We start from the raw sequence: 27,690 nt of genomic DNA, 5'->3' as shown, positions 1-27,690 counted from the left end.
GTTTAACGTGGGGTGACCGTTGCACATCAGCCACCACACAGGCTTGACAGAGCTAGGCCTTTATCCAGTGGCATGGGTTAACTAGGACGACTGGAGACCTGCTCTGCTGCAAGGACCTAGTGCGCTCACATATCGCAGTGTGGGCTGACCCGTGCTGCCCCTGGGCCCTCGGCTCTTCTGGGCCCCATACCCTCATTCGTCGCATCTCTGCCATGATCTCTCACCGCTCCTCCGCCACGATATCTCGCCGCTCCTTCGCCACGATCTCCCGCCGCACCTCCGCACCAAACATTCGCCGAACCTCCGTCACGATCACCCACCAAATCTCAGCTACGATCCCTCATCACTCCTCCGCCCCAATCACTCGTCGCAAGTCTGCCACGACCTTCCTGCTCCTCTGCTGTACTAGGGCCCCGCCGATGTTCCTGCCCACGCTCCAAACGGCGACCTGGGTCCTGATGACCTCACCCAATCACCCACCTCGAAGCCGTTGCAAATTTGGAATGGCTTGCGCTGGAAGCTGCAGTGGCATGCTCCTGCTCTATAGCCCCGACCTGCAGAGATGTTCTCACATCGGTCGGGGTGGCCTACGATGGTGCATTCTTGTGCACCGGGGATGTGGGGACAGGATGAAGAACAGTGGAGAATTTGTGCAAATTGCTGCAGCCCCTGATCACTTTCAGAAAACACATCTCATTGGGTGAGGCTTTAATACGAAACTGGGTGATAAGAAATCCCACCCCTTTGAGATCAACATAATCACGAAGCTTCATAAAAGGAAACAAAGAATCTTTATTTTTCTTTGACAAATAAACCTGTTCCCTGGGTAATTCGGTCAGATTTTATACAAACGTGTTTAAACAATGACATTGCACCTTTGCAAGAAGCTGGAGAATCCCCGTTAATAATCAACCACCACAGCTGAAATTTCAAACAATGTTTGTTGGTTACCTTGGCGGATCAGAGCACGAGAATTGCTCAAGCCAACAATTAGTTTTGTCAAATTGAACCAGATTGTGGAGGGCCCTGGTACGTTGATGTATGCAACACGTACAACAGGATATAATGAATTACGTGCACATCTCAAAACTCATAGCTCCTGCAGCAGAGCAGCATTGTTCACAGACTGGGACAAGAGCAGAGTATTTCTGTCCATAGTTTGAGTTCTCATTTTGTATTTTCTGAGCTTAAAAGAATCGGTTCTTGTACCAAAGGCATCACTCTCAAAATTGCTTCTCTAACTGCCTACTGAGAGGTTGTCTCATTTTCTGGCTTTGCTCGAATTATATCAGAATGACGTCTGCGAAGCCAATACTGTTGACTACTATCAGATGTATGTGTCTGGAAAAATAATCACCAAGTGCCAGAAATAATTAACGTGCATCACTGCGCTGTTAAACTGCAACATACACAGAATTGAGTTCTTTGAGGACGTGACCAAAATAGTGGATGAAGATAGACATGTACCTTGACTTCAAAATAATGGTTAATAAAGTGTCTGATGGGCTACTTTTAGGAGAAATTAGACCTCCTGGGATTACAGGAGTACTATTCTGCTGGATAGGTAGCTGGTGGCAATCAGATTAGCAGAGGTGCAACGAGACCTGGGTGTCATGGTACATCAGTCATTGAAAGTTGGCATGCAGTTACAGCAGGCGGTGAAGAAGGCAAATGGCATGTTGGCCTTCATAGCGAGAGGATTTGAGTATAGGAGCAGAGAGGTCTTACTGCAGTTGTACAGGGCCTTGGTGAGGCCACACCTTAAATATTGTGTACACTTTTGGTCTCCTAATCTGAGGAAGGACATTCTTGCTATTGAGGGAGTGCAACAAAGGTTCACCAGACTGATTCCCGGGATGGCAGGACTAACATATGAAGAAAGACTGGATTGACTGGGCTTATATTCACTGGGATTTAGATGAGAGGGGATCTCATAGAAATATATAAAATTCTGATGGGATTGGACAGGTTAGAGGCAGGAAGAATGTTCCCGACGTTGGGGAAGTCCAGAACCAGGGGTCACAATCCAAGGGTAAGGGATAAGCCATTTAGGACTGAGATGAGGAGAAACTTCTTCATTCAGAGAGTTATGAACCTGTGGAATTCTCTACCTCAGAAAGTTGTTGAGGCCAGTTCATTAGATATATTCAAAAAGGGACTTAGATATGGCCCTTACGGCTAAAGGGATCAAGGAATATGGAGAGAAAGCAGGAAGGGGTTACTGAGGTTGAATGATCAGCCATGATCTTATTGAATGGTGGTGCAGGCTTGAAGGGCCGAAAGGCCGAATGGCCGACTGCTGCACCTACTTTCTATGTTTCTATGAAGGAGAATGGATCTGACTAGATCTAGTAATGAGCTTCTTGGGGCTCTACACTAGTGTATATCATTACTGGTGCTCACTCAACTTACGAGAATACAGCATCAGCTAGGCCATCCTAGAGGGTGCGACGGAATCGAGGAGGGCGATGGAATTGATGTCAGAATCCAGGTAGCCAATTGAAGCATGGACGAGGGCAGTGGCGGGATCGGGACCCACATACAGGAGGAGCGCCGAGCCCTGGAGATCGAGACCAGTGCGGTGGGGGGGGGGGGGGGAAAAGAGAGGGAACTTAGGGAAGACAGTTCTTCCAACCCGCTTCAAGGAATATAGTTGGAGTGGATGATACCCAGAAGTCATGACACTGTCACTATTCACTTCATACCCATAGTTTTAACGTGGTTGGTGGAAGGTTTAGAGGAGATTTGAGGGAGGGCTGGATAACCTTTTGTTGGCCGGTGCAGATATAATGGTAAGTACTGCAGGGAATCGAATATGGCCGAGGTGATCTCCTGGATGGGTCGGAGAGGAATTTTGCCAGATTTTTTCTCCCCAATTGGCCTGGGTTTTTAATCTGGTTTTTGCCTCTCCCAGGAGATCACATGGCTCCGGTTGGGGTGGAGTGTCGAATGTTTCAGTATAAGGGGTGTCGCAGTTGTGTGAGGCAGACTGGTTAGGCTGGGTGCTCTTTGCCTTTCCGCCATTGTTCATAGGTTTATATGTAACCTTCAGGGCTGCAGACCAAGGGCCGTGCGGCTCTTTGTCGGCCGGCGCGGACAAGATGGGCTGAAAAGGCCTCCTTCTGCGCTATAAATTTCTATGTTTCTAAACCTATTAACAATCCGTACACAATGCTTGCCCCATCTATGGTGGGGTGGGGGGGGGGGGATGGGGAGGATACACTTGGACTGGGGTAAGGTACTTTGGCTGGCCCTTGCTGTCTTCTGTCGCTTCAGGAAGTCAAAGTAGATCGAGTTACAATTTGCAAAGTCAGTGAGACCTTGGAATGGGCGGTTCCAGTTACACATTGGTATGGCTTGTCCTCCAAGGGGACCAATCATAGACAAAGGGTTGAGCATGACAGCCATTCTTGCAGTACAAATAAGCACATCCTTAAATGAAGGCAATTACAAAAGGTATGGAGACAGAGTGGGCTAAAGTGGGCTGGGAAAATGGATTAAAGGGCAAGACGGTAGGAAAGCAGGAACAGACATTTAAAGGAGATATTTCATAACTCTCAGCAAAGATATATTCCATTGAAAAAGAGACTCCAAGAGAAGGATGAATCTTCCGTGTCTAACTAAGAAAATAAAGGATGGTATCAAATTGAAAACAATGGCATACAATGTTGTGAAGATTAGTGGAAGGCCAGAGGATTGGGAAACATTTTTAAACCAGCAAAGGATGACTAAAAGAATCATCGAGAGAGTAGATAGATTATGAGAGTAAACTAGCAAGAAATATAAAAACAGACAGTAAGAGCTTCTACAGGTATATAAAAAGGAAGAGAGTGGCTAAAGTAAACATTGGTCCTTTCAAGTATGAGACTGGGGAATTAATAATGGGAAACAGGGAAATGGCAGAGACATTGAACAAATATTTTGTATTGGTTTTCATGGTAAAAGACACTAAAAGCATCCGAATTATTGATAATCAAGGGGCTATAGGGAGGGGGGAAACAGAAAACAAGATGGGCAAGTCCTTTGGACCAGGTGGCCTGCATCCTGCGATCTTAAAAGAAGTGGCTACAGAGATAGTGGATGCATTGATTGTAATTTACCAAAATTCCCTGGATTCTGGAGAGGTCCCAGCGGATTGGAAAACCGCAAATATAACGCCCCTATTTAAGTACGAGGGAGACAGAAAACAAGAAATTATAGACTAGTTAGCCTAACATCTGTGGTTGGGAAAATGCTGGAGTCCATTATTAAGGAAGCAGTAGCAGGATATTTAGAAAATCGTAATACAGTCAGGCAGAGTCAGCATGGTTTTATGACAAATTTGTAAGACTCCTTTGAGGATGTAGCGAGCAGGGAACCAGTGGATGTTGTGTGTTTGAACTTTCAGAAGGTATTTGATAAGGAGCCACATACGAGGTTACTGCACAAGGTAAGAGCTCATGGGGTTAGGAGTAATATATTAGCATGGACTGAGGATTGGCTTACTAACAGAAAAGAGAGTCGGGATAAATGGGTCATTTTTCGGTTGGCAAACTGTAACTAGTGGGGTGCCACAGGGATCAGTGCTGGGGCCTCAACTAGTTACAATCTATATTAATGACTTGGATGAAGGGACCGAGTATAATGTAGCCAAATTTGATGATACAAAGATAGGTGGGAAACCAAGTTGTGAAGCGGACACAAAGAATCTGCAAAGGGATATAGACAGGCTAAGTGAGTGGGCAAAAATGTGGCAGATGGAGTATAATGTGGGAAAATGTGAGGTTATCCATTTTGGTATGAAGAATAAAAATGCAAATTATTATTTAAATGGGGAGCGATTACAAAATGCTGCAGTAGAGACCTGGGGGTCCTTGTATATGAAACACAAAAAGTGAGCATGCAGGTACAGTAAGTAATCAAGAAAGCAAATGGAATGTTGGCCTTTATTGCAAGGGGGATAGAGTATAAAAGCAGGGAAGTCTTGCTATAATTGTATAGGGTATTGGTGAGGCCACACCTGGAGTACTGCATACAGTTTTGGTCTCCTTATTTAAGGAAGGATATACTTGCATTGGAGACGGTTCAGAGAAGGTTCACTGGGTTGATTCCTGAGATGAGGGGTTTGACTTATGGGGATAGGTTGAGCAGGTCGGGCCTCTACATTGGAGTTTAGAAGAATGAGAGGTAATCCTATCGAAACATATAAGATTCTGAGGGGGCTGGACAGGGTAGATGTAGAGAGGATATTTCCCTTCATGGGGGAATCTAGAACTGGAGGGGCATAGTCTCAGAATAAGGGGCCGCCCATTTAAAACAGAGATGAGGGCTGTGAATCTGTGGAATTTTCTACCACAGAGCCATTGAGGCTGGGTCATCGAATATATTTAAAGGTAGAGATAGACGGATTTTTAAAAATAGCTGAGTCAAGGTTTATGGGGAGCAGGCAGGGAAGTGGAGTTGAGGCCAAGATCAAATCAGCCTCGATCTTATTAAATGGCGGAGCAGGCTCAAGGGGCCAAATGGCCAACTCCTGCTCCTATTTTTTTTAATTTTCTTATTAACTTTGTTTCTCTCTCCACAGATGCAGCCTGACCTGCTGAGTATTTCCAGCATTTTCTGTTTTTATATTAGGCTAGGTTTAATGTCTCATTGAAAGATGGCACCTCCAACCGTGCAGCACTCCCTCAGCACTGTGCTTCGAATGTCAACCGAGGCTATGTTCTTAAGTCTCTGGAGTCAGATTTGAACCAACAACCTTCTGACTCAGAGGCACGAGTGCTACCCACTCAGCTAAATCACGTAAATATTAAAAACTAATAGCGAGAGATGAGACATCAATAGCTTTGCACCATTGGGAAGGTTACCTACACTGAAGTGACCCGTCAGTCTATTCACTGCCTGTAAAGGAGGAATGATTCTTACTAAATGTAATTATTGCCACTCAAATCTTCATTTACTAAGAACAAAATCAACAGGCTTGTGTTTACAGAAATATCATCTTTAGCATGACTAATTAAAACATTGAATAGTGTCAAAGTGCAAAAAACAACATATTGAGCAAGAACATGTTCGTAGTGTGAAAGGATGCAGCCAAGTTGACTAGTCTTTTCAATCTCCCATCGATTCATCCCTGCTACATTGGAACTGTACATATCAAGTACATGTCAAGTAAAACAAAGATTCTGCCACAGACTTTAAAAATCTGGCCAAACTACACTGAAAACAACAGATACAGCTTTAATCGTTGGATCGACAACAAGCCCAGAGAAATGATTGCCTCCTGGGCTCACATTAAAAACTAAACACATTACAGTAATTTATCAAACACAAATCCCAAGCTATAAAAATAATTTTTCTTTTTAAAAATGTTCTACTGAAGTTCAATTCTCCGATTGTTGCCCCTTTTCCTAGTTTTTGCATTTTTTATATTTTACTTTGTTTCCCACCAAATCTCTCTCTCTCATTTCTCAAAAGAAAACCACCAGTTACTTTCCTCCTTTTTCCCATCTGTATTGGAGATGGGAGAACGTTAAACTGCCCAGAGAGGGAGAGGCTCCCACAGCAATTTTGTTGGCACCAATCAAAAGGCAGAAGAGCGACGAAAGTCACGGTTGCATCTTAAATGAAACCAGAGCAATCTCGGAAACATTACTAAACCACAATTACACTGGCTCCCAATAAACCTCTACATGTGGACTGGTAAATGCATCCATAAGATCAGCAAGGAGCCAATAGGGATTGAATTGGATTGCCCCGAATACAGTGCTGGGCATCCGTTCAGTGTAATGCAGGCAATACGCCACCTTCACCAAGATTTGTGTGTGCAGCCAGCTCTCCCCGCACTGCTCATCGGCTGCACGCATCAGCAAGTGCCCGATATCGTAGAATCATAGAATGGTTATAGGACCGACGGAGGCCATTCGGCCCGTCGAGCCCGTGCCGGCTCTCTGCAAGAGCACCTCAGCCAGTCCCACTCCCCCACCCTTTCCCCGTAGCCCTGCAATTTTTTTTCTCTCAGGTACTTATCCAATTCCCTTTTGAAAATCACGATTGAGTCTGCCTCCACCACCCTCTCAGGCCATGCATTCCAGATCCTAACCACTCGCTGCGTAAAAAAGCTTTGCCTCATATCGCCTTTGGTTCTTCTGCCAATCACCTTAAATCTGTGTCCTCTGTTCCCGACCCTTCTGCCAGTGGAAACAGTTTCTCTCTATCTACTCTGTTTAGACCCCTCATGATTTTGAACACCTCGATCAAATCTCCTCTAAGGTGAACAACCCCAGCTTCTCCAGTCTATCCGCGTAACTGAAGTCCCTCATCCCTGGAACCATTTTTGTAAATCTTTTCTGCACCCTCTCTATAACCTTCACATCCTTCCTAAAATGTGGCACCCAAAATTGGACACCAAACTCCAGTTGAGGCCAAACCAGTGTTTTATAATGGTTCATCATAACTTCCTTTCTTTTGTACTCAATTACTCTATTTATGAAGCCCAGAATCCCATATGGTTTTTTTTAACCGCTTTCTGAACCTACCCTGCCACCTTCAACGATTTATGCACATATGCCCCCAGGACTCTCTGTGCCTGCATCCCCTTTAGAATTGCACTTTATATTGCCTCTCATTCTTCCTACCAAAATATATCACTTTGCACTTTTCTGCATTAAATTTGATTAGCCATGTATCCGCCCATTCCACCAGCCTGTTATCTGTGTCCTCCTGACATCTATCACTATGCTCCTCACTGTTCACTATACTTCCATCGTGAGTGGCTAGCAGTACTTAAAGCTAGCCTGCACTACTTAAAGCTGGCCTGCACCTCTTAAAGGGGAGGTGCATTGTGGCTGGAGCTCAGAAGGCAGTGGCAAGAGATAGCAGAGGAGGTCAATGCCAGGAGTATAGCTCCACGAACATGGAAGAAGTTTAATTATCTTACAGGAGTGGTCAAGTTCAGTGCTTGCATCTTCAGATACCATATCTCACCAATTGCACCACGAGCCTCAGTCACTGCTCAATTCACCACACCCCCATCACTCACTGACCAACAATCTCTATCAATCAGGACTCATACCTAACATTCAAATGCTACACCTCATCCTCACACACTTAACACATTGCAAGACTGACATTTCGCAGCTGGCACCTATTCAACCATGATAACCACATCACCTAAACATATTGCACAACACTCACTGACACACTTCCCTCTTTCTTGCAGGAGAAGGTGGCGCACATCCAGGGAGCAGCAGAAACTAAGCAGAGGGGGAGAGGTGCGCCTGCAGGTTTTAATTGCCATGAGGGGGTCAACGCTGACCATTATGGAAAGGGCCATTGCTGAGGTCGTGCCCAACGGTGGGGCTGAAGCTACTGAAGATGAGGGTATCGCATACCTAATCATCCTTCTCACATAGCACTTCTCCCTCATCCCACAATCTTACCCTTGTCCCTTTCAGATACCCAAGAACTGCAACCTGTCCAGGGAGTGGAGGAAGAGCAACAGTGAAGATGAAGAAACACCATCACTCGATGCCACCAGCTCAGATACTGACATTGCACGTAATTTAGAGGATAGGATAGAGGTGGGGGCGGGGGGCAAGGGGAGATTCCTGATGAGCTCACAGCAGGGAGGAGAGGCCCCGATTGGCAGGAAGTTTGCTGGAGGGTCCGGGGGTAGCATGCCTGCTCTTCCTGGTCCAAAAGCCGTGTTATAAAAAGCACTTACCTTTAGCAGCTAGCCGCTCACGGCTTAGTTCAGTTGCCGAGTTTCCTGAGTCCTGGAAAATCTGGCTGTCAGATAGTATATTTATATCAGGCTCCCAACTGCACTGTGGGTAACTCATTTAAATATTCTAATGAAGATTCCCGCCTCTCCCGGATGGGACACAGTAATAATGCCGGCAGTCACGTACTTGGCAGGTTGGGATCGTGTTTCATGATTTTTAACGTCCGCAACCATGCCATGCCTATTGGGGGGTGGGGGAAAAAGAGAGGGGCAGGTTGTTAATATCGGCCTCTCTGTATCCATTTTCACAGTAGAGGAATTGGACAAGTACCAGCGGTACAAGGGTGGTCAGCACGTAAGGTCCTGGACGCCCTACGAAAGAAGGAGAGGGTGGACCCTGTCGGGTGGTTCCTTGAGTGGACTGTCGAACTTATTTGGCAGAACGTCTCATCGCCAGAGCTTTCATACAAGCACCAAGACGTAGCTTGGTTGGCGGTGAGGAGGGCCTTACCTGTCAGAGCGTTCATGCACAGCCGACATCTCAGCAGCACGGCACGCTGCCCCCGAGTTGGCTGTGGGGCAGACGAGACTGTCACCCACCTCCTTCAGGATTGCGCCTTTGCAAGGCAGGTTTCGAAAGAGATGCAGTGGTTGCTGTCGAGGTTCATCCCAAGTAGCTCTGTAACACAGGACTCTGTGCTCTACGGGCTGTTCCCAGGGACACACACCGAGACAGACATCATCTGCTGTTGGAGGGCCATCAACTCAGTCAAAGACGCACTTTGGTCTTGCCGAAACTTGCTGGTCTTCCAGAGCAAGGAGATGACCATGTCTGCGTGTTGCAGATTGGCGCAATCCAAGATCCAGGATTACGTGCTGAGGGACGCACTTAAAATTGGTGCAGTCGCCGCAAAGGCACGGTGGGGAAGGGCCACAGTTTAAAGCCCTTCTGCCACGGTAAACCCGGGGGCAGGAATCAGTACAAAACGCCCCTCGGGCTGTATTTGTAATTTACTTTTTGTGTACATGGAGCACTATGATCTGTAAACACCTATGTAGTGCCATGTACAATGCAAGGTCTGTTGCGAAATGCATGTTGAAAAGAAAAAAAAAATGTAAATGTACCGTCACCCATTCCATGTACTGTATAGTGACACGTAATGTAATTTGTTAAATGTACTACAAGGTATCCCGTATTGGACCGAATTGCACTTGAACTGGAAAACAAGGAAATGTAACGAACGGAACTGCCGTCAGCACCCAAATAATAGTGTATGGGATTGCTGACCGCAGCTAAAGGTATTGAAATGCCTTTGAATGTACTGTACAGATTTTTTTATGAATAAAGTATATTTTGAAATAAAAAAAAGCGGTACAAGGGAACCCAAGTATAAATGGAGAGCAACTTAGTGGATTTTTAAAAAGTAATTAAGTAAATAATGGGACTTAAGCTGGACAAGTCATGTGGCATTGATTGGGAGGTAGGAGAAATATCTGTTTGCCAAAGGTAAACATCTCACTCCAGTTCAGTCTTGTTCATGCACAGACATCTTCCACTCCTGGAGTTCAGCACTGGAATATCGGGTCCTCCACTGAAACATCTGCAAACTTTTGGTGTGGAAGCAAGTCATCCTCGTTTGAGGGACCGCCTATGATGATGAGGCAAAATAATAGGGATAAAGGGAATTTACTCTGATTGGAAGGATATGACCAGTGGTGTTCTCCAGGGATCTGTTTTTCATCATATGTATTGAAGACTTGGATGAGAAAGAGAGAGTTGCATATCCAAGTTTGCAGATGGCACTAAATTAGGATTGATGAGAGGGGGAAGGTAACAATGGGACATAGACAGACTAAGTGAGTGGGCAAAATTCTGGCAGATGGAGTTCAATGCAGGGAAGTGTTTTAGATCAGAGAAAGATGAATTGGAATATTTTATTATGGTCAGAGACTAGGAGCTGTGAGGAGCAAAGGGATTTAGGTATCAATGTACACAAATCACTAAAAGCTAGTGCACAGGTACAAAAAGTAATCAAAGAGGCTCCTCCTGCTCCTATAATTGACCCCATCTCTTACTCCCTATAGGTCACTCATGAATATTCAGATTTCCCAACAACATCCAAGCATAATTGGGAAGACTGCATCTTATCTGCTGGACTGTTACATAATATTCCGATTGATTGGCCTTCCTTTCAGCAGACCCAGAACAACCCTAGCCTTCTACAGCCCAAATCTGAAATGAAGGTTGTCAGGGGATGCAGATTACAGTAAACCCACCAACCCCAGCTTTAATCCTGAACCCGTCAACTCCATCTACTGCTCCCAGCCCGGTCCCTGCAATGTCGGAATGTTCACTTACGGCTTCTACCTCCAGTTATTTGTACTTCATCCAGTACCACCGAAACTTTTCCTGGAACACGTTGCACTTTATATTGAACCCTCGATTAGTTGGGGTGATATGAGGATAACACAGGGTGGGGGTACAAGAATCATTAAGCTTTACCATGGCCGTGAACTGCCTGGAAATTAACTCTTGACAATTACACACACACTACAGACCACACAATTTGATTGCGAAAGCCTGCCAGGAGCAACCAGAAACCGCCCGAGTCATGCCTGGGAGTCAGTCAAATGGCGAAATGCCAAGGTTCAATCTCACGGTCTGTGACATGAATCTTAAACCTTTCAGTAGGTTCTGAACAGAATCTGTGCAACTTACCATATGCCACAAGCAAAATGGAACCCTTTAATTAAAAATGCTGGAAATACTCAGCAGATCAGGGAGGATCAGTGGAGAGAGACAAAGTTAATGTTTCAGGTCGATGGCCTTTCGTCATGGGCCATGTAGAGGGAGCTTTACTCTATCTAACCCCGTGCTGTACCTGCCCTGGGAGTGTTTGATGGGATAGTGTCTAGGGAGCTTTACTCTGTATCTAACCCCGTGCTGTACCTGCCCTGGGAGTGTTTGATGGGGACAGTGTAGAGGGAGCTTTACTCTGTATCTAACCCCGTGCTGTACCTGCCCTGGGAGTGTTTGATGGGGACAGTGTAGAGGGAGCTTTACTCTGTATCTAACCCCGTGCTGTACCTGCCCTGGGAGTGTTTGATGGGGACAGTGTAGAGGGAGCTTTACTCTGTATCTAACCCCGTGCTGTACCTGCCCTGGGAGTGTTTGATGGGGACAGTGTAGAGGGAGCTTTACTCTGTATCTAACCCCGTGCTGTACCTGCCCTGGGAGTGTTTGATGGGGACAGTGTAGAGGGAGCTTTACTCTGTATCTAACCCCGTGCTGTACCTGCCCTGGGAGTGTTTGATGGGGACAGTGTAGAGGGAGCTTTACTCTGAACCTAACCCCCTTGTACCTGCCCTGGGAGTTCTGAGAAGGTCATCGACCTGAAATGGTAACTCTGTTCCTCTCCCCACAGATGCTGCCTGACCTCAATGTTCTCAGGATATTCTGTTGTTTAGGATAGGCCACATTTCTGTGCGGTCTCTGGGAAGCGGCTCCAAGTGAGGAGACCCTGAAATTGGCCAGTGGGAGCTATTTCCAGCTGAAACCTGCGCACTCAGACACAGAGAGCAGCAATCCGATCCGCAACTTTATCAATACAGTATGGAAATGTCCCACACAGCGGGAAAAGTTAACATTTCTCCGGCGCATCTCCGAGAAAACAGAAATCGAAAATCAACAAATAAATATAAGTGGACAGCGACTGTTGAGAGGCTGAGGATTGAAGGTTGAGAGAGCGAGTGTAACGGATGGGCTGAAATCCCCAGGCAGGTTTCCATGGCCACACACAGGGAGCAAGCAATCTTTAATTCACAGATCTACAAGCCAAACTTTGCATTTAAAGAGAGAGAAAGCAGCATGTTGCACAGTACCGGGTGTCGGAGGGAGAGGGATGTAGTCGGCGGATTCTCAGTGTAGCGGTGTCCAGGGTGATAGATGGCCTCTCACTGCCCATCGCATGGACAATACGCTGCAAATACACACTGTGTTGTTGCAGCAGGGCTAACTCTCAACGCACAGCCTGTAGTTGGAGATGTACATTCCTGGCACTGGTTAGGAGTTGTTCCGTGTGTGTCTGACGGTAGGTTATCCCCTGGACAGGTGAGGGAGGTCCCTGCTTTAGCTCACCTGCCGGAGGACATGACGCACAGTGCGCGGGTGTGGCTCCACAGTCCCAGTGCCAGTCATTCACTCAGATTTGTGGGCAAACCTGAAATGAAGGGAGTAACCTTTGAATTCACCTGGCAATTACAAGCCCAATTCTATCGCAGCGTGGGATATCTTGTGTTAGGTTTGGTGTCAGACTCTTGTCTGGAACGGTTTTAATTGAAGCTGGGCCAGACAAGTGCTTCCTCAATCTGTGGAGGTACCACCAATCACACCCTCACAAATGGTCCAATCAAACTCCAAGCCCAAAATACAACAAAGGTATTGGCATGGTTCGTGGCAAAGCTTAACGCACCGCGGACCCTCAGTCTCGGGCTATCCGCCTGCTCCCTCTCCACGTCCAGTCCGGAAGTCACCGTGTTTTGGCCAATAGTTATCCCTCAACCAACATCATCAACACAGATTATCTGGTCACTATCCTGTGTGTGGGAGCTTGCTGTGCGCAAATTGGCTGCAGCGTTTCCCACATTACAACAATGACTACACTCCAAAAATACTTCATTGGCTGCAAAGCGCTTTGGGACGTCCTGAGGTTGGTGGTACCTCCTCAGATTGAGGAAGCACTTGTTGTAAACGACGCGATATAAATGCACGTTCGTTTCTCTTTATCCTGGAGCTGAGGGTTGAGCTTCTGTCTGGGAGATGAAATGTGTTCGGGTGCAGTTACATTACAAGCTGCGTATAAATCTGCAGTCGGGTCTCCGTTACATTTTGGAGGCCTTTTAAACCTACCTTCAGTAAACTTAAATGTTTACCGAGTGCAGCCAATACCAGCTCTCTCTCCAATCACTTACATTTTAATTGTTTTAAGATGAGCTTCTGGGTAGATTCAGCAGGTGATGTGAAATAATTGTAACTAAATGCAACTTCGAGATGAATATTCATATTCTTATCATTTTAGGACTGTTTATTGAAGATGTGTTAGAATCCGGGATGAGAACACCTGTACTCCCCATTTTGAGATTGTTTTTGAAGACTTGGGGCATTCAGTAAAGTTCATCATTCAAGGATTTGAAGTCATTTAATAAACGTCATCGTACATTTTTTACACGGATCCTTGGATACTTTTTAAACAAGACCTTGAGCAAATTTCCTCCGTTTAGATTCCAGGGTAAAACAAATGCCAACTGCATCAATTCAGTGCCGAATTTTCAATAGCTAGTTTAACAAAAGACTTCAGTGAAATGATGAGCCAGCGCTTGAAGATGTTAGAAACAACGAGGAGGATAGTTAGACTTCAGGACGACACAGGCAATTTAACATGTGTGAAGGGAAGCATTTTGGTGTGAAGAATAAGAGGCAATATAAGCTAAATGACTTTAAATAAAGGATGTGCAGAGAGAGGCCTGGGGCTGTATGTACTCAAATCTTTGAAACTGGCAGGACAAACAGAAAAGGCTGTTTTAAAAAAAAACATACAGAATCCTTGGCTTTATAAACAGAGGCATAGAGAACAAAAGCCAGGAAGTTATGCTAAACCTTTTTAAAACACTGGTTAGGCCCCAGCTGGAGTATTGTGGCCAATTCTGGCCACCCCACTTTAGGCAGGATGTGTGAAGGTTCGAGAGAGGGTGCAGAGGGGATTTACTGGAATGGCGGCAGGACCGAGGGCATTCAGTGACGTGTGAGATTGGAGAAGCTGTTCTCCTTAGAGCAGAGAAGGCGAAGAGATTTGATCAAGTCGTGAGGGGTTCTGAGTAAATAAGGAGAAACTTTATCCAGTGGCAGAAGTCCATTTTAGTTTGATTGTGCTGCTGTGCAGGACCTTGGGCATTAAAGGCACTATATAAATGCAAGTTCTAGTTAGTTGTACCATTTAACAAAATTCTCGATTAAAATGTTCTAATTTCCTCTTCCTGCCTGTCTCTCCAGTTGATCACTGATTTCCTCATTCCTTCGGTTGTTTTCAGTCATTTATTCAACCCCCATTTTCCGACATTACTCAATTCTAGGATTAGTTAACATTTCCTGTGGTGCTATTTATACATATTGCTGGAAGTTTGAATTTGGTTCCATCAAATTTGTATTAATCTCCACACTTCAGTCAGTCTGCTGTGAGTTCTAAAGCATTGCCAACTGTATTTTGATCAACAGTTTTTCAGCCAATGTAGTAAAAACAGAAAATGCTGGAGAGAAACAGTAACTTTTCAGGTCAATGATCTTTCATCACAACTCATCATCGACCTGAAACATTAACTCTCTTTCTCTCCACAGATGCTGCCTGACCCGCTGAGTATTTCCAGCATTTTCTGTTTTTACTACATTGGCTGAAAAACTGTTGATCAAAATACAGTTGGCAATGCTTTAGAACTCACAGCAGACTGACTGAAGTGTGGAGATTAATACAAATTTGATGGAACCAAATTCAATCTTCCAGCAATATGTATAAATAGCACCACAGGAAATGTTAACTAATCCTAGAATTGAGAAATGTCGGAAAACTGGGGTTGAATAAATGACTGAAAGCAACCGAAGGAATGAGGAAATCAGTGATCAGATTTCCAGCAAACGCAGTATTTTTCTTTTGTAATAGATTTCTGGAGGCCTGACTCTAACAGATGCAAGATCTTCGGCAACTTCCAGCCTTAATGTCATCTCTTATAAACTTCTATTTTTCTATTTCCACATCAGTTAACCTTTCCTGCTCCAGAAATCCATTTCATGAGTTTGTGTTGTTCATCTTAGTATATAGTCTTTTCCAGTTGATTCTGATTGTTTAATTCCTTGAACTATATATAGAGCATGTTCGTGTCAATCCTCCAACGGTCTGATTATAAACAATGCCATTTTCTTTCATTGGCTTCTGTTTACACATTCTGTGTCATGCAGCTGGACTTTGGGCTTGTTTGACTCATACAATTAAAAGTCATAGGCTTAGGAATTCTTCTCGGGCGGTATTGGATCGGTCGCCCATTATACGCAGCACCAGATATTCAGTTGCACGCAGTGTAAGGCCTGTTTCTTTCCCCGCCGACCCAATGTCTCACAGGTATTGGCGCCTAGGTATGAAAGGTCAGAGGCACTCTCGAGCTGACTAATACCCGTCATTTAAAATTAGCATTATTTCAAGGTTTAAAAAAAAAATCACTTGTCATTTATATCATAGAATGATACAGAACAGAAGGAGGCCATTCGCCCTTGTGTCTTTCACTCCCTCAGAACATCGCAAAGCACCTCCCGCCAATTAGTTACTTTCAAAGTCTGCTCACTGCTATGTAGGCAAATGCAGAAGCCAAAGTCCCACAACCAGCAATGAGATGAATCACCAGATAATCAGTTTTTCATACTGTTGGCTGAGGGATAAATATTGGTTCGGACACCAGGAGAATTCCCCTGCAATTCTCTGAATAATGCCATGGGATCTTTAACATTCACCTGAGAGCAGCCGGGGCCTCGGTTTAACAATTCATCCAAAAGACGGCACTTCCAACAGTGAGGCACTCCCTCAGTACTGCACTGGGCGTGTCAGCCGGGAATATATGCCCCAAGTCCTGGAGTGGGACTTGAACCCATAACTCTTATTTTAAACAGTTTTAAGGTTGCACCCTGTACTTAGGAACTAGTGGGGTCTCCCCTGCTCTCTTGTTTGAGGGGGTTAGATGAGGAGTATCAGGAAGACCACTGCAGAGATGGCAGACTGAACATGAATTGTTGGTAACCTCTAACCCTCACCCACTGCTACCTAGAGGTCAGTGTCTGCAGAGCCAGGCAGGGCTACTTCTTCATGACTCTTTGGCAATCCTTCAGAAGGTTGTGGTTCTTCCATGAAGCAGATTCTGACTTGTGCCAGGTGCCTAACTGCGGCGGGCACAGCTCATAACGAAGCCCTTCAGCTGACTAAGATTGAGCCTACTGCCAAATGAGTCCCACCATCATGGCCACCTTCAGCAAGAAGCTCAACTCAGTCACCTACAGAAATGCAGCTCTCTTCCACAGCTACCAAGGCTCCCATTTGGAGAGCAGTCTTATATTCCTTTGAACAGGCATTCCCCACCTTGCCCCAAATCATTTTGCACATACTGCAAAAAATTCTCATTGTCAACCTTCCTACAGTTTAAGGTTACTGTAACTCCCCTTGGTGCCTAGCGTACCCTTTCAATCCTTGCTTCCCATGCTTCCTACAGGGGCAGGAGATTCTGAGGTGGCTGGCTGATGATTTGCAGCAGTAGCCTTAAGGAATTGACATGCCACCTCCTTGTCTTTAGTTGTACATTTTCCCTTTTAGGAAGAAAGTGGAGAGTAACATCATCGGGATAGAGCCCAGGTCTCAGAAGGCATTCCTTATTGGGGCCGTGAACAGGTGCTGGCAATGAGTCTTCCACTGCTCCCCTATATTCAGCTGAGTAAAGGAGCACTTGTAGGTGAAGGGGTGTGAAGGGTATTGTGGTACTTCCAGCGTGGTGGTAAAAGACAGGAGGTGTCCAATAATGTGCAGACAAGGTGATTGCCACTGGGCAAGACAATTGTTGTAGTACTGCAGGTACGATTGTCTCGTGCCCTGGAGGGTGCAGTGAGCTTTTCCCAGCATCGAGTAGCTGGGAGTGTTGCTGGACATGGCACTTACTGCCAAGGCCACCTCCTTCCACAGGTCTAAATGATGCCCTTCACTAGTGGCAACAAGCTGGGTCCTTCTTTGCTGGACTAGACAGTAACACCTCAGCTAAAGGCCCTCTCAATCTGTGAAGAAGCACCAACCTCAAAGCAAGTGTTAGCCACATTGTTACCACAGACACAAAATGGCTGCCTTGGCCCTTTCATAGGAACAGGAATAGCATCAGCCCCTCAAGCCAGTTCCGCCATTCACTTAGATTCAAGACCAGGAGTTTAAGCTACAGGCCAGCCATGATCTAATTGAATGGCGGAACAGGCTCAAGGGGATGAATGGCTTATCATCCGGTTCCAATGTTCCGAGGTTGTGACTGATCTGCATCTGAACTCAACCATTTCCCTGGATACCCTTACCTAACAACAATCTATGCATTGCATTCCTCAAATTTAATCTCCAATTGTCCCAGTATCCACATCCTTTTGGGGAAGAGTTCTAGATTTTCATTTGTGATAAGTTGCTTCCTGATTTCATTCCTATCTGGCCTAGCTCTAATTTGAAGATTATGCTCCCTTGTTCTGGATTCCCCATCCACTGTTGAATCCTTTTATCATTTAACAGAGCACCTCTCAACTGTCTAACCTCAAGGGAACACAAGCCAAGTTTATGTATCCTGGCCTCATATTTTAACCCTTTAACCCTCGGTATAATTCTGGTGAATTTCCCTAATACCCCACTAGCTGCTGGAATAGCACAAGATACTGCCCACCTTCCAGAGACAGGCTCCCTATAGACGCTGCTAATAATGCTGGCAGCCAACCAGGAGTATTTAATGATGCCGCACTGAGCAAAATTGGGCTGGGTGTTCCGTTCTGGTACACTTCCAGAGATAAATCCACCACCTGAAGAATCGAGCTCTGTTTCTCAAACATGCAGCGATTCCAACACAATTAACAGGAAAACCATATAATTAGTCTTTTGGCTGCCAGTAATCTAATCGAGAGTTTCGGCTGACACAGCAAGACCTTTTTATAAAATCATCGGAACAGAGATTCAATTACTGCCAAGTACATAAAATAATTCTTAACCAATTAGAGTTAGCTTACTTTTAAGTTGTTTACAGATGTGTTGAGCTTCAGTGAGTTGAACGTTGTTTTGGAAGGTGCAGGTTAAAGGGCAATCTGACATCACATTAACTAGAACTATTGTAATGCTAGGTGGTTTTTGGCCCTATAACACAAAAATGTGACACTTACTGTGCGTTATATGTTGCACAGCTTAATTACGTGTATAAATGCATTTAATTGAAAAACAAGGGCAGACTCTAGTGAGTGCAAGAGAAAGGGGTTCAATTTACTGTTTGCTTAAACAAGCCGAAGGAGTTTCCACAGCATTGCGCCGAGAATTCCCCAGGGTTGCGATTGTTGTTCAGGATATTCTGCTCAGGTATCTGAAGTAATGAAAAAGATGAAGCACCACTTACCCCAGTGTTATTTACCAGTAAGTGTTCGAGCTTCACTGAAAGGGAAAGTCAGAATACGCCCAGGCTGCTTCAGGAGATGTGAGCAATGAAATAGATATACAAACAAAGATACAGCAGATGCTGGAAATCTAAAAAACAGAAAATGCTGGAAATACTCAGGTGGTCAGGTAATATCTGTGGAGCAAGACACAGAGTTAACGTTTCAGGAAATGAGAGATGTAACAGTTTTTACGCAGGACAGGGGTGGAGTAGGGGGAGGACAGGACAAAAGGGAAGGTCGGTGATAGGGTGGAAGGCAGGAGTTAGTAAATGACAAAAAAGATGGTGCAAAAGGGTGTGGTAATAGGGAAAAGTGAACCAAAACAACAATGTTAGAGCTGTAAATGGCAACAGAATCATTACCAGCACATGCTGTCTGGAAAAAAATGGGAGCAGTAGTTCTGATCTGAAATTGTTGAACTCAATGTTGAGTCCGGAAAGCTGTAAAGCGCTTAATCATATGATGAGGTGCTGTTCCTCGAGCTTCACTGGAGGGAGTGAGATAGATAATTAAAATGGCAGGCGACCGGAAGCTCAGGGTCACACTTAGGGACTGAACAGAGATGTTTAACAAAGTGATCACCCAATCTGCAATTGGTCTCCCCAATGTAGAGGAGACCGCATCGTGAGCAGCGAATACAATATACTAAATTGTAAGTAGAAGTAAAATGCAGTTTTACCAGTTAGGGGCCCTGGAGAGTGGGAAGGGAGGAAGTGAAAAGGCAGATGTTGCATCTCCAGCGCTTGCGGGGAGGGGAGTGGGTATACTCCCCTCCCACATTGGGGGGGATTGAGGAGTGGACCAATAGGCCCTTCGCAATGTTGAAAGTGGAGGGGGAGATGGGGTTGATGAGGCATCAGGCTGGAGGTGGCAGAGGATGATCTGTTTAATGTGGAGGCTGGTGGGGTGGAAGGCGAGGATAAGGGAAACTCTTGCATGGTTCCGGGAGGGAAGAGGAAGGGGTGAGGGCAGAGGTGCGGGAAATGGGACAGACACGGTCGAGGGCCCTGTTAACAACGGTGGAGGGGAATCCTCAGCTGAGGAAAAAGGAAGACATTAGAAGCACTGGCGTGGTATTTACTGAGGTGTACGAAAGCATAGGCCTTACACTAAACATCAATAAGACAAAGGTCCTCCATCAGCCTATCCTCGCCGCACAGCACTGCCCCCCAGTCATCAAGATCCACGGCGTGGCCCTGGACAACGTGGACCACTTCCCTTTTCTCGGGAGCCTCCTATCAACAAGAGTGGGCATTGACGATGAGATCCAACACTGCCTCCAGTGCAGTATTCGGCCGCCTGAGGAAAAGTGTTTGAAGACCAGGCCCTCAAAACTGCCACCAAGCTCATGGTCTACAGTGCTGTAGTAATACCCACTCTCCTGTATGGCTCAGAAACATGGACCATGTACAGTAGACACCTCAAGTCGCTGGAGAAATATCATCAACGATGTCTCTGCAAGATCCTACAAATCCCCTGGGAGGATAGACGCACCAATGTTCGTGTCCTTGTCCAGGCCAACATCCCCAGCATCATAGGCAGTCCCTCGAAATGAGGATGACCTGCTTCCACGCCTAAAAGGAATGAGTTCACAGGTGTTTCAATAAAGGACCTAATATTCCAGATCCCGAACTACGTCTTGAAGGGTGGAAGATGCCTGTGCGTGGATTTTTTAACATGTGGTGGCCGTTGCACCCCAGCCACCACACGGGCTTGACAGAGCGAGGTCTTGGTCCAGTGGCTAGGGTTATCCAGGATGACTGGAGACCAGCTCTGCTGCACGGACCTAGTGCGCACACATATCGCAGTGTGGGCTGACCCGTGCTGTCCCTGGGCCCTCGCCTCTTCTGAGCCCCAAACCCACGCCTCTCCTGGGCCCCGGTCACTTCAACGCGTGAACAACAGCTAGTTGGGTGAGGAACCAATTGGCTGTCTTGCATTCTTCAGCCTTCAAGAGAGGAGAGTAAGGGATAATAACAACTTGCATTTATATAGCACTATAACAGAGTAGAACCAAGACGCTTCACAGGCGTGATTATCAAATAAAATTTGATACCGAGCCATATAGACATATTAGGACAAGTGACCAATAGCTTGGTCAAAGAGGTAGCGTCTTAAAGGAGGAGAGAGGATAGAGAGGAGGAGAGGTTTAGGGAAGGAATTCCGGAGCTGAGGGCCCAGGCAACTGAAGGCACGGCCGCCCAATCGTGGCACAACGACATTTGGGGATACGCAAGAAGCCAGAATTGGAGGAGCAGAGATTTCGGAGGGTTGTGGGGCTGAAGGTTACAGAGATAGGGAGGGGCGAAGCCATTGCATCAATCCGGTGAATTGAACGTATCGGAAAATTGCGGTCAGTCAGTGCACTGATGGTTCTGCGATCCCCGATCAGTTGCGAGCCAAACTTACCGTCAAAAGAGAATCACGTGCTGCTCGCAAAAGAGACTGCTGACATTTCCTGGGTTGTACCTAGTAAAATTTTTTTTAAATGAAACTGTATGATAGAGTCACAAACAATTGGCCCTCCAGAAGTTTGATTTTATAAATTGAATTTATGTCATCTAATGCTGTGTAGGAAAATAAAACATGATTTTTTTCTTCACCCTTGGGTAATATTTGATAGAACTTGAATAATCCCAAAGAATCTTTGCCTAGGAACAATGGACCTGACTTTCACAGGCTTTGTGCTACTGTTTATTGTTATACATTATTTTGTCAGCCTTGTTTTCCAGAGGCACCATAAATGATGGCTTTGACACCAAGATGTTAATTTAATTAAATGCAAATCATAACCGCGAGAATATTTAGTACAATACGCTGCTCTCCAGTGTTATCTTAAAATTCTCTCATCCCCAGCATTGAAGCACTGACCACACTTGATCAGCTCCGCTGGGCAGGCCACAATGTTCGCATACCAGACACGAGGCTCCTAAAGCAAGCGCTCTACTCGGAACTCCTTCATGGCAAACGAGTCAAAAGTGGGTAGCGGAAACGTTTCAAGGACACCCTCAAAGCCTCCCTGATAAAGTGCAACATCCCCACTGACACCTGGGAGTCCCTGGCCAAAGACCACCCTAATTGGAGGAAGTGCATCCGGGAGGGCGCTGAGCACCTCCCGTCTTATCGCCGAGAGCATGCAGAAATCAAGCGCAGGCAGCGGAAAGAGCGTGCGACAAACCAGTCCCACCCACCCCTTCCCTCAACGATTATCTGTCCCACCTGTGACAGAGACTGTGGTTCGCGTATGGAAGCAAGTCTTCCTCGACTCCGAGGGACTGCCTATGATGATGATGGCATGGAAAGTGGTAGCGTCAGAACAGATATGACGGAGATGGAGAAACTGGGATAATGGACGAGTCCTTACAGGAAGCGGGGTGGGAATAGCGTAATCAAGGTTGGCGGACTTATAGCAGATATTGGTTGAGCATCTGTCCCCAGAAATGGAGATAGAGAAGTTGAGGAAGATTAGAGTTGGAGATGAACCACGTGAAGGTGAGGGATGGGTGGATATTGGAAATAAATTTGGTGAAATTTTCCAGTTCGGGTCGAGAACGGGAAGCGACCCCAATACAGTCATCAATGTACTGGAAAAAGAGGTACGGGAGAGGACCTGTGTAGGATTGGAACAAAAAATTCTCCATCTATCCCACAAACAGGCAGGCATAGGAGGGACCCATACAGATTCCCATAGTGGCATCCTTTTTGTGGAGGAAGAGAGTTGTTGTTGTTCAATGGAAGAACAAGTTCAGCCAGACAGGGGCCTCTGTTCAATGAAGAAGTGGAGGGCCCTCAGGCTGTCCTTGTGGGGGATGGAGATGTAGAGGGACTGGAGGTCCATGGTGAAAAGGGCCAGGAAACTGTTTACATCAGACGTTCCTCCCAGAGTTGGCTTATGGCAAATTTCACTTTTTCAATCTTTTCTTTCAGTTTGTGCAGATTCAGAACTGTTCACCTCTACAGTTCTTTCTATCTTCAGAAAGAATTTAAAGGCTCTAATGTCCCAAATAAGAACTGTCTCAAGAGTGCAGCCAGTTTATGGCAATGATTAGTGCTATATACATACAAGTACAGACCATTGCTCGACATGTACTGCTCCACACTCTCCATCTAAACTTCTTCAGTGCATCAACTTGCATCCAAACTGGGAATCCAGCACCCCACCACAAGAATGATTAAAGTAAGCATATTTGGACCACCTTAGCTCAATTATTGATTATAGTCAGCTAAACAAGTGCAAACTTATTTGGTGCAAAAATACAACTGTAGTCTGTGGAGGGGTTTCGGTGCATTTATTGGATGCAAAGTTATGCTTCAGTACTGCGATACCTGCAGCACTGAAGTTCTGCAGAGTACAGGTGAGAACTTGTTCCAGACAGTGCTGCTCAGATACTTTACCACGTTGTTTATTATTCGACCTGTCCACATTATCAGCGATTCTGCCTTGAAAACAGCTGAAGGCATCAAACTAGGAAGACAAATCAATGGTGTCCATGATGTTTATTATACATTGACCACATCAACCGTAGAAAAAGCAACTGGACGGAAATTAGACATCGCCCAGACTCAGAAATCCTGGTCGGTATCTCTTCCTTGCATATCAGCAGCTAGGTTTTTGCCACCTGATTGTCTACCAAATATCCCAGAGTCACCCTTAACTTCAATAATAAAAGGTGTGCTCCCGATGCTATTGCCGCCTCGGATTGGTCAGGGCAGGGGGATAATGAGCTACTGCTGCAGCAGATTAAAGGGCCAGGTGTTATCACTAACCGTTTTTTTCTGTTGCAAACTGAACCAACTCGAGTAAAAAAAAGTCAATAGAAATGCTGCCAGAACAAAACCGGACGAGGAGAGATAATTTCTTGCTGTTATTTTGACCAGTTGTCCTCCTATTACAAACTCCAGTACTTTTCTCCACTGTAGATGCCTAACCAACCCAGCAATTCGAACACACACTCCAGCCCTTTTTATTGATTGTTGTAAGATTTCCTGCCCTTGGTGCTCTGTTAACTTATGATCCAACTTGCTCTTCAAACCCCCCACAGCTCCCCGACTTCTCATTTTTGAGGGCCCATACATCATTCCACCTGCACACACTGCTATATGATCTCTGAGATGATCTGTTTTTCTAATCTGTTTGGCGTATAACTATTCAGCCTCTAATAGGTGATCTGTCCCGATACTGCTGCTAGGACTGAGAACTCACCATGTGTCGCGTCCTGGGGTGCAGACTAGCGTTTGACTGCTCCGTGGTATTGTATGTTGGATACTAAACCAGATGGTGGTTGTATGGCATTAAATTACAGAGAGAGTCCCCCATGGTTCAGTGAGACTGAGGAGGCAACAACACATCTTGGTCTCCAAGGGGATAGTGACACATCTGGGTTCTATGGAGGTAGCACAGTAAGATGAAATAATCTGGGCTGCTGTTATTGTAAGTTTAAAAAAAATGTAGATGCAAAACTTACTTTCAAATTCTGTGCTCCCCCTGCTGGAACATGTTACTCTTCAGTTCGGTTTATCGGAGGCTGCCAACTGGTAACATGAAGCACCTCCCCAAGGGTTAACTTGGCAAAGTCACTAAATAATGTAATTTGATACAAATTGTTTGGCACTGATTTCCAATTACAGCTGCTAACTCCTCACGGGCCTGTCAACGATTTGCGTTCTGTTCACACTACTTGGATATTAGCAGATAAAAGTTAAAAATGAGGGATTTAGGAAAGAGGGAAATGGTTTTTGTGGTCCCATGCTCTGTAAGCGGAGGTGAAACAGAACGCAGGTATCATCCACAGGCATGTCTATGCATACTGGCTCCATTGAGTGTACAACTAAAACGGCATTTTACAATTTGTGATGGAACCAGCTCACAGTTAGCTGTTTTATAACTGACAATTATTTACCCATCCCAGAGGATAGTGTGTTATGCGAGACAGGTAGATCCGACCATTGCAGCAGAGAGGACCTTCAGGCCTCGCACCTTAAAAAAAAATCACCTGATTTTCTATAACCATCTGTTCTTTTATTTGGTACAGTAAAGATAAGCAATATAACAATTCTAGTGGATTTATCAAGATAGCATTCTTACCACAGCATTTCTACAACAAACGCAATTTGCACAACCCTTTTAACAGGATTTGGAAAAACCTATTTCAGCACACTTTCAATTATTTTCCAAGCAAAAGGCCGTATCAAAAAACAAAACAGTAAAATGTATTAAATCAAGAAGCATTGCATTTATTTACAGCACTTCAGTGGTCCTAGTACAATATTACTTGAACATATCAGGAAACATTACTAATGTAATAATGCAGGCAACTATTTCACTGTGGACACAGCTTGTAAGTTGCAAGGAACAACCTGGCTTAAGGATCTGTTTCATACGGTGGAATATTAAATCTGTTCATCTTACATTTTGAAATGCAGTGGTGACTTGTTAATCTCACGTGTGTTAAACAATTTATGTAACTCAGTATTACACAATTTTAAGGTCAATTTGGTGTGTCATTCTTAAGCAGAAATCAACTGTAGGCGTGTGGTGGGATCACACAGAGAAAAGTTAATCATTGGTCTAACGGCCAACAGCAACTTGCCAACAACAGTTATGAATGCCCAAGGAGGAAACTTTACATCAAATTGCTTGGACAGAATAGCCATCAAGACACCACTTTTGCTTCAAACACGTTTTAGACACAGTGAATTGAGGGGAATTGTTTCCCTCAACATCAGTCAGTTATCTGGTCACCATCATATGTCAAGGCAGCATCGAAAGGGATTTATTTTCCTCTATTGCTCCATGAACTGAATTCAAGACACTGTGCGCTTTTGCATAAAAAGGCAGGAGATGCAAGCAAACTTTAAGACTGGTCCTTTCTTTTTAAAAGTATAAACCAAGTCAATGTACACCCCTGTATGCCTGGTGCAATGTTTGAGTGACTTCACCTCCATCCTCCTTCCTTACTGCACATCTTCCACTCAGCTGTCTACAGCAAGTTTCTCAGTGGCCCAATAGACCAGTACCTGCAACAAGAACCATACAGCGGATTACTCAGTTCTTTGTGACTAGCCAGACAAAATCATTAATGGCCCAGTGATTAAGCTTATCCTCAACAAAAAGAGCATGAATAGCCAGCTGTCTGTCTTCTATCCCTTATGTAATGAGCTACCAATAGCAGGCATATCGTTATCTAAGGTACCAATACGTGGCATAACGATAACAATAACCTAGTTAACCATTTCTGGCATATCACTACCAATACCGAGCACAATAAACCCACACAAACTATAACAGAGATTCAAATACTGTTTTGAATCACAAACTCCTTTCTAACTCACCTTTAAAACCCTCTTCAGGCATACATACTGGGAAGAAAGAGAAATGTAAATTAATAGCTGGAAATTAAAAACTTCACATTGTAAATTCTACACAGAAATCACATACATTAAAGATCAAAATTTACCATCTATAAAACACAATCATTTGTATTCCTCACCTCATTAAATGTTTAGGAATTCTATGGGTATTTTATAGTTATAAATAATCCATATTGAAATGGCCATTACCACGTTATATATAAAATCGAGTTAGAAAGTTCAGCTGTAAATTATTTTAAATTAAGGTAAACTTAAAAATTCTAGAAAAACAACACCCAAAATCTCCTACCTTGCATTATATCATCCATTGCTGTATAATCAGCAATTGGTTCATCAGCCTTAAGTATAGAAGATAATGAAATGGCATTTAGAATGTTTGCCATAAACTTGCGTATTAGCACAAGATGCACTTAATGATTAGTCAAAAGTCTGTTCAAATCAAATCTACACCAAGGTATTTTTTTGAAATTTTCACAAGAATTTTAAACATATTTTTAAGAATAATTTAAATTACAGAAAACATACCAGGAAGAATTTTCTGAATTTGTACAGAACAGGAAATGATAAGCCAGGTAAGACTAACTGGCCTATTGGCCAGAAATTCAATTAAGCCCAAAAACGGGCGGTGCCAAGATTTTTTATAGTTATTTTGGTATTTAGGCGCTGCCTGCGGATTTAAATGAGCACAGCGCAGAATCTCCTGTGCAACATGTTCTTTCCGGCAGCAACATCAGCAGGAGGCCGAAGGTCAGGTCTAAAGGATCGGTGCGACGTTCTCAGCAGTCACCTGTTAACATTGAACGTGCTGTTTGAGATAATTTGGTGGGTTTTGCTGGGTCAGGAGGTATGGAGTCCACTGATGGCCCTTGTAGGGTGGAGCATTGTCCGTTGTGCCACATTAGGAGGCATCTGTTTGTCCACGGCTCTCCTTTACTTTCGCGGACATTTGTCTGGGTCTTGTATGTGTGCGGGGTCCACAAATGGCCACCAGACTGCCTGGTACTCCCGCCTTCACTGGCTGCCATAGGTTCACAGATGTTTCACCCAGATGGTTGCTGTGTGGAGGTTTGTGCTCCATCATGGTGCTGGAGGGGGAGGGGGGGAGGAGGAGGGGGGGAGGGGGGGGGGAGGAGGGGGGGGGGAGGGGGGGGGAGGAGGGGGGGGGGAGGAGGGGGGGGGGGGATGGGGAGGGGAGGGGGGGGATGGGGAGGGGAGGGGGGGGAATGGGGAGGGGAGGGGGGGGAATGGGGAGGGGAGGGGGGGGAATGGGGAGGGGGGGGATGGGGAGGGGAGGGGGGGGATGGGGAGGGGAGGGGGGGGATGGGGAGGGGAGGGGGGGGGATGGGGAGGGGAGGGGGGGGACCGAACT

General features: G+C 45.2%; 2 protein-coding genes across 2 annotated transcripts in view; both read right to left on the bottom strand.

Moving 5' to 3' along the window:
* LOC139229052 (tyrosine-protein kinase STYK1) overlaps positions 1-8,822 on the bottom strand; it is a 123,103-nt gene extending 114,281 nt beyond the window's left edge. The window contains exon 1 of the mRNA XM_070860714.1: positions 8,705-8,822. Within this exon, the coding sequence (XP_070716815.1) occupies positions 8,705-8,822 (118 nt within the window). The remainder of the gene's footprint in view (positions 1-8,704) is intronic.
* Positions 8,823-24,968: 16,146 nt separating this feature from the next.
* Positions 24,969-27,690, bottom strand: part of usp48 (ubiquitin specific peptidase 48) — a 195,163-nt gene continuing 192,441 nt past the window's right edge. Inside the window, exons 22-24 of the mRNA XM_070860713.1 lie at positions 26,611-26,659; positions 26,283-26,309; positions 24,969-25,967 (exon numbers count right to left, since the gene is read on the bottom strand). Of these exons, the coding sequence (XP_070716814.1) occupies positions 25,945-25,967; positions 26,283-26,309; positions 26,611-26,659 (99 nt within the window). The 3' untranslated portion in view covers positions 24,969-25,944. The remainder of the gene's footprint in view (positions 25,968-26,282; positions 26,310-26,610; positions 26,660-27,690) is intronic.

This window comes from Pristiophorus japonicus, chromosome 18, assembly GCF_044704955.1.
Source record: "Pristiophorus japonicus isolate sPriJap1 chromosome 18, sPriJap1.hap1, whole genome shotgun sequence".
NCBI classification, from domain to species: Eukaryota; Metazoa; Chordata; class Chondrichthyes; family Pristiophoridae; genus Pristiophorus; species Pristiophorus japonicus.
Note: the sequence above shows the minus strand (reverse complement) of the source record. Positions and strands in the feature narration are given on the sequence as shown.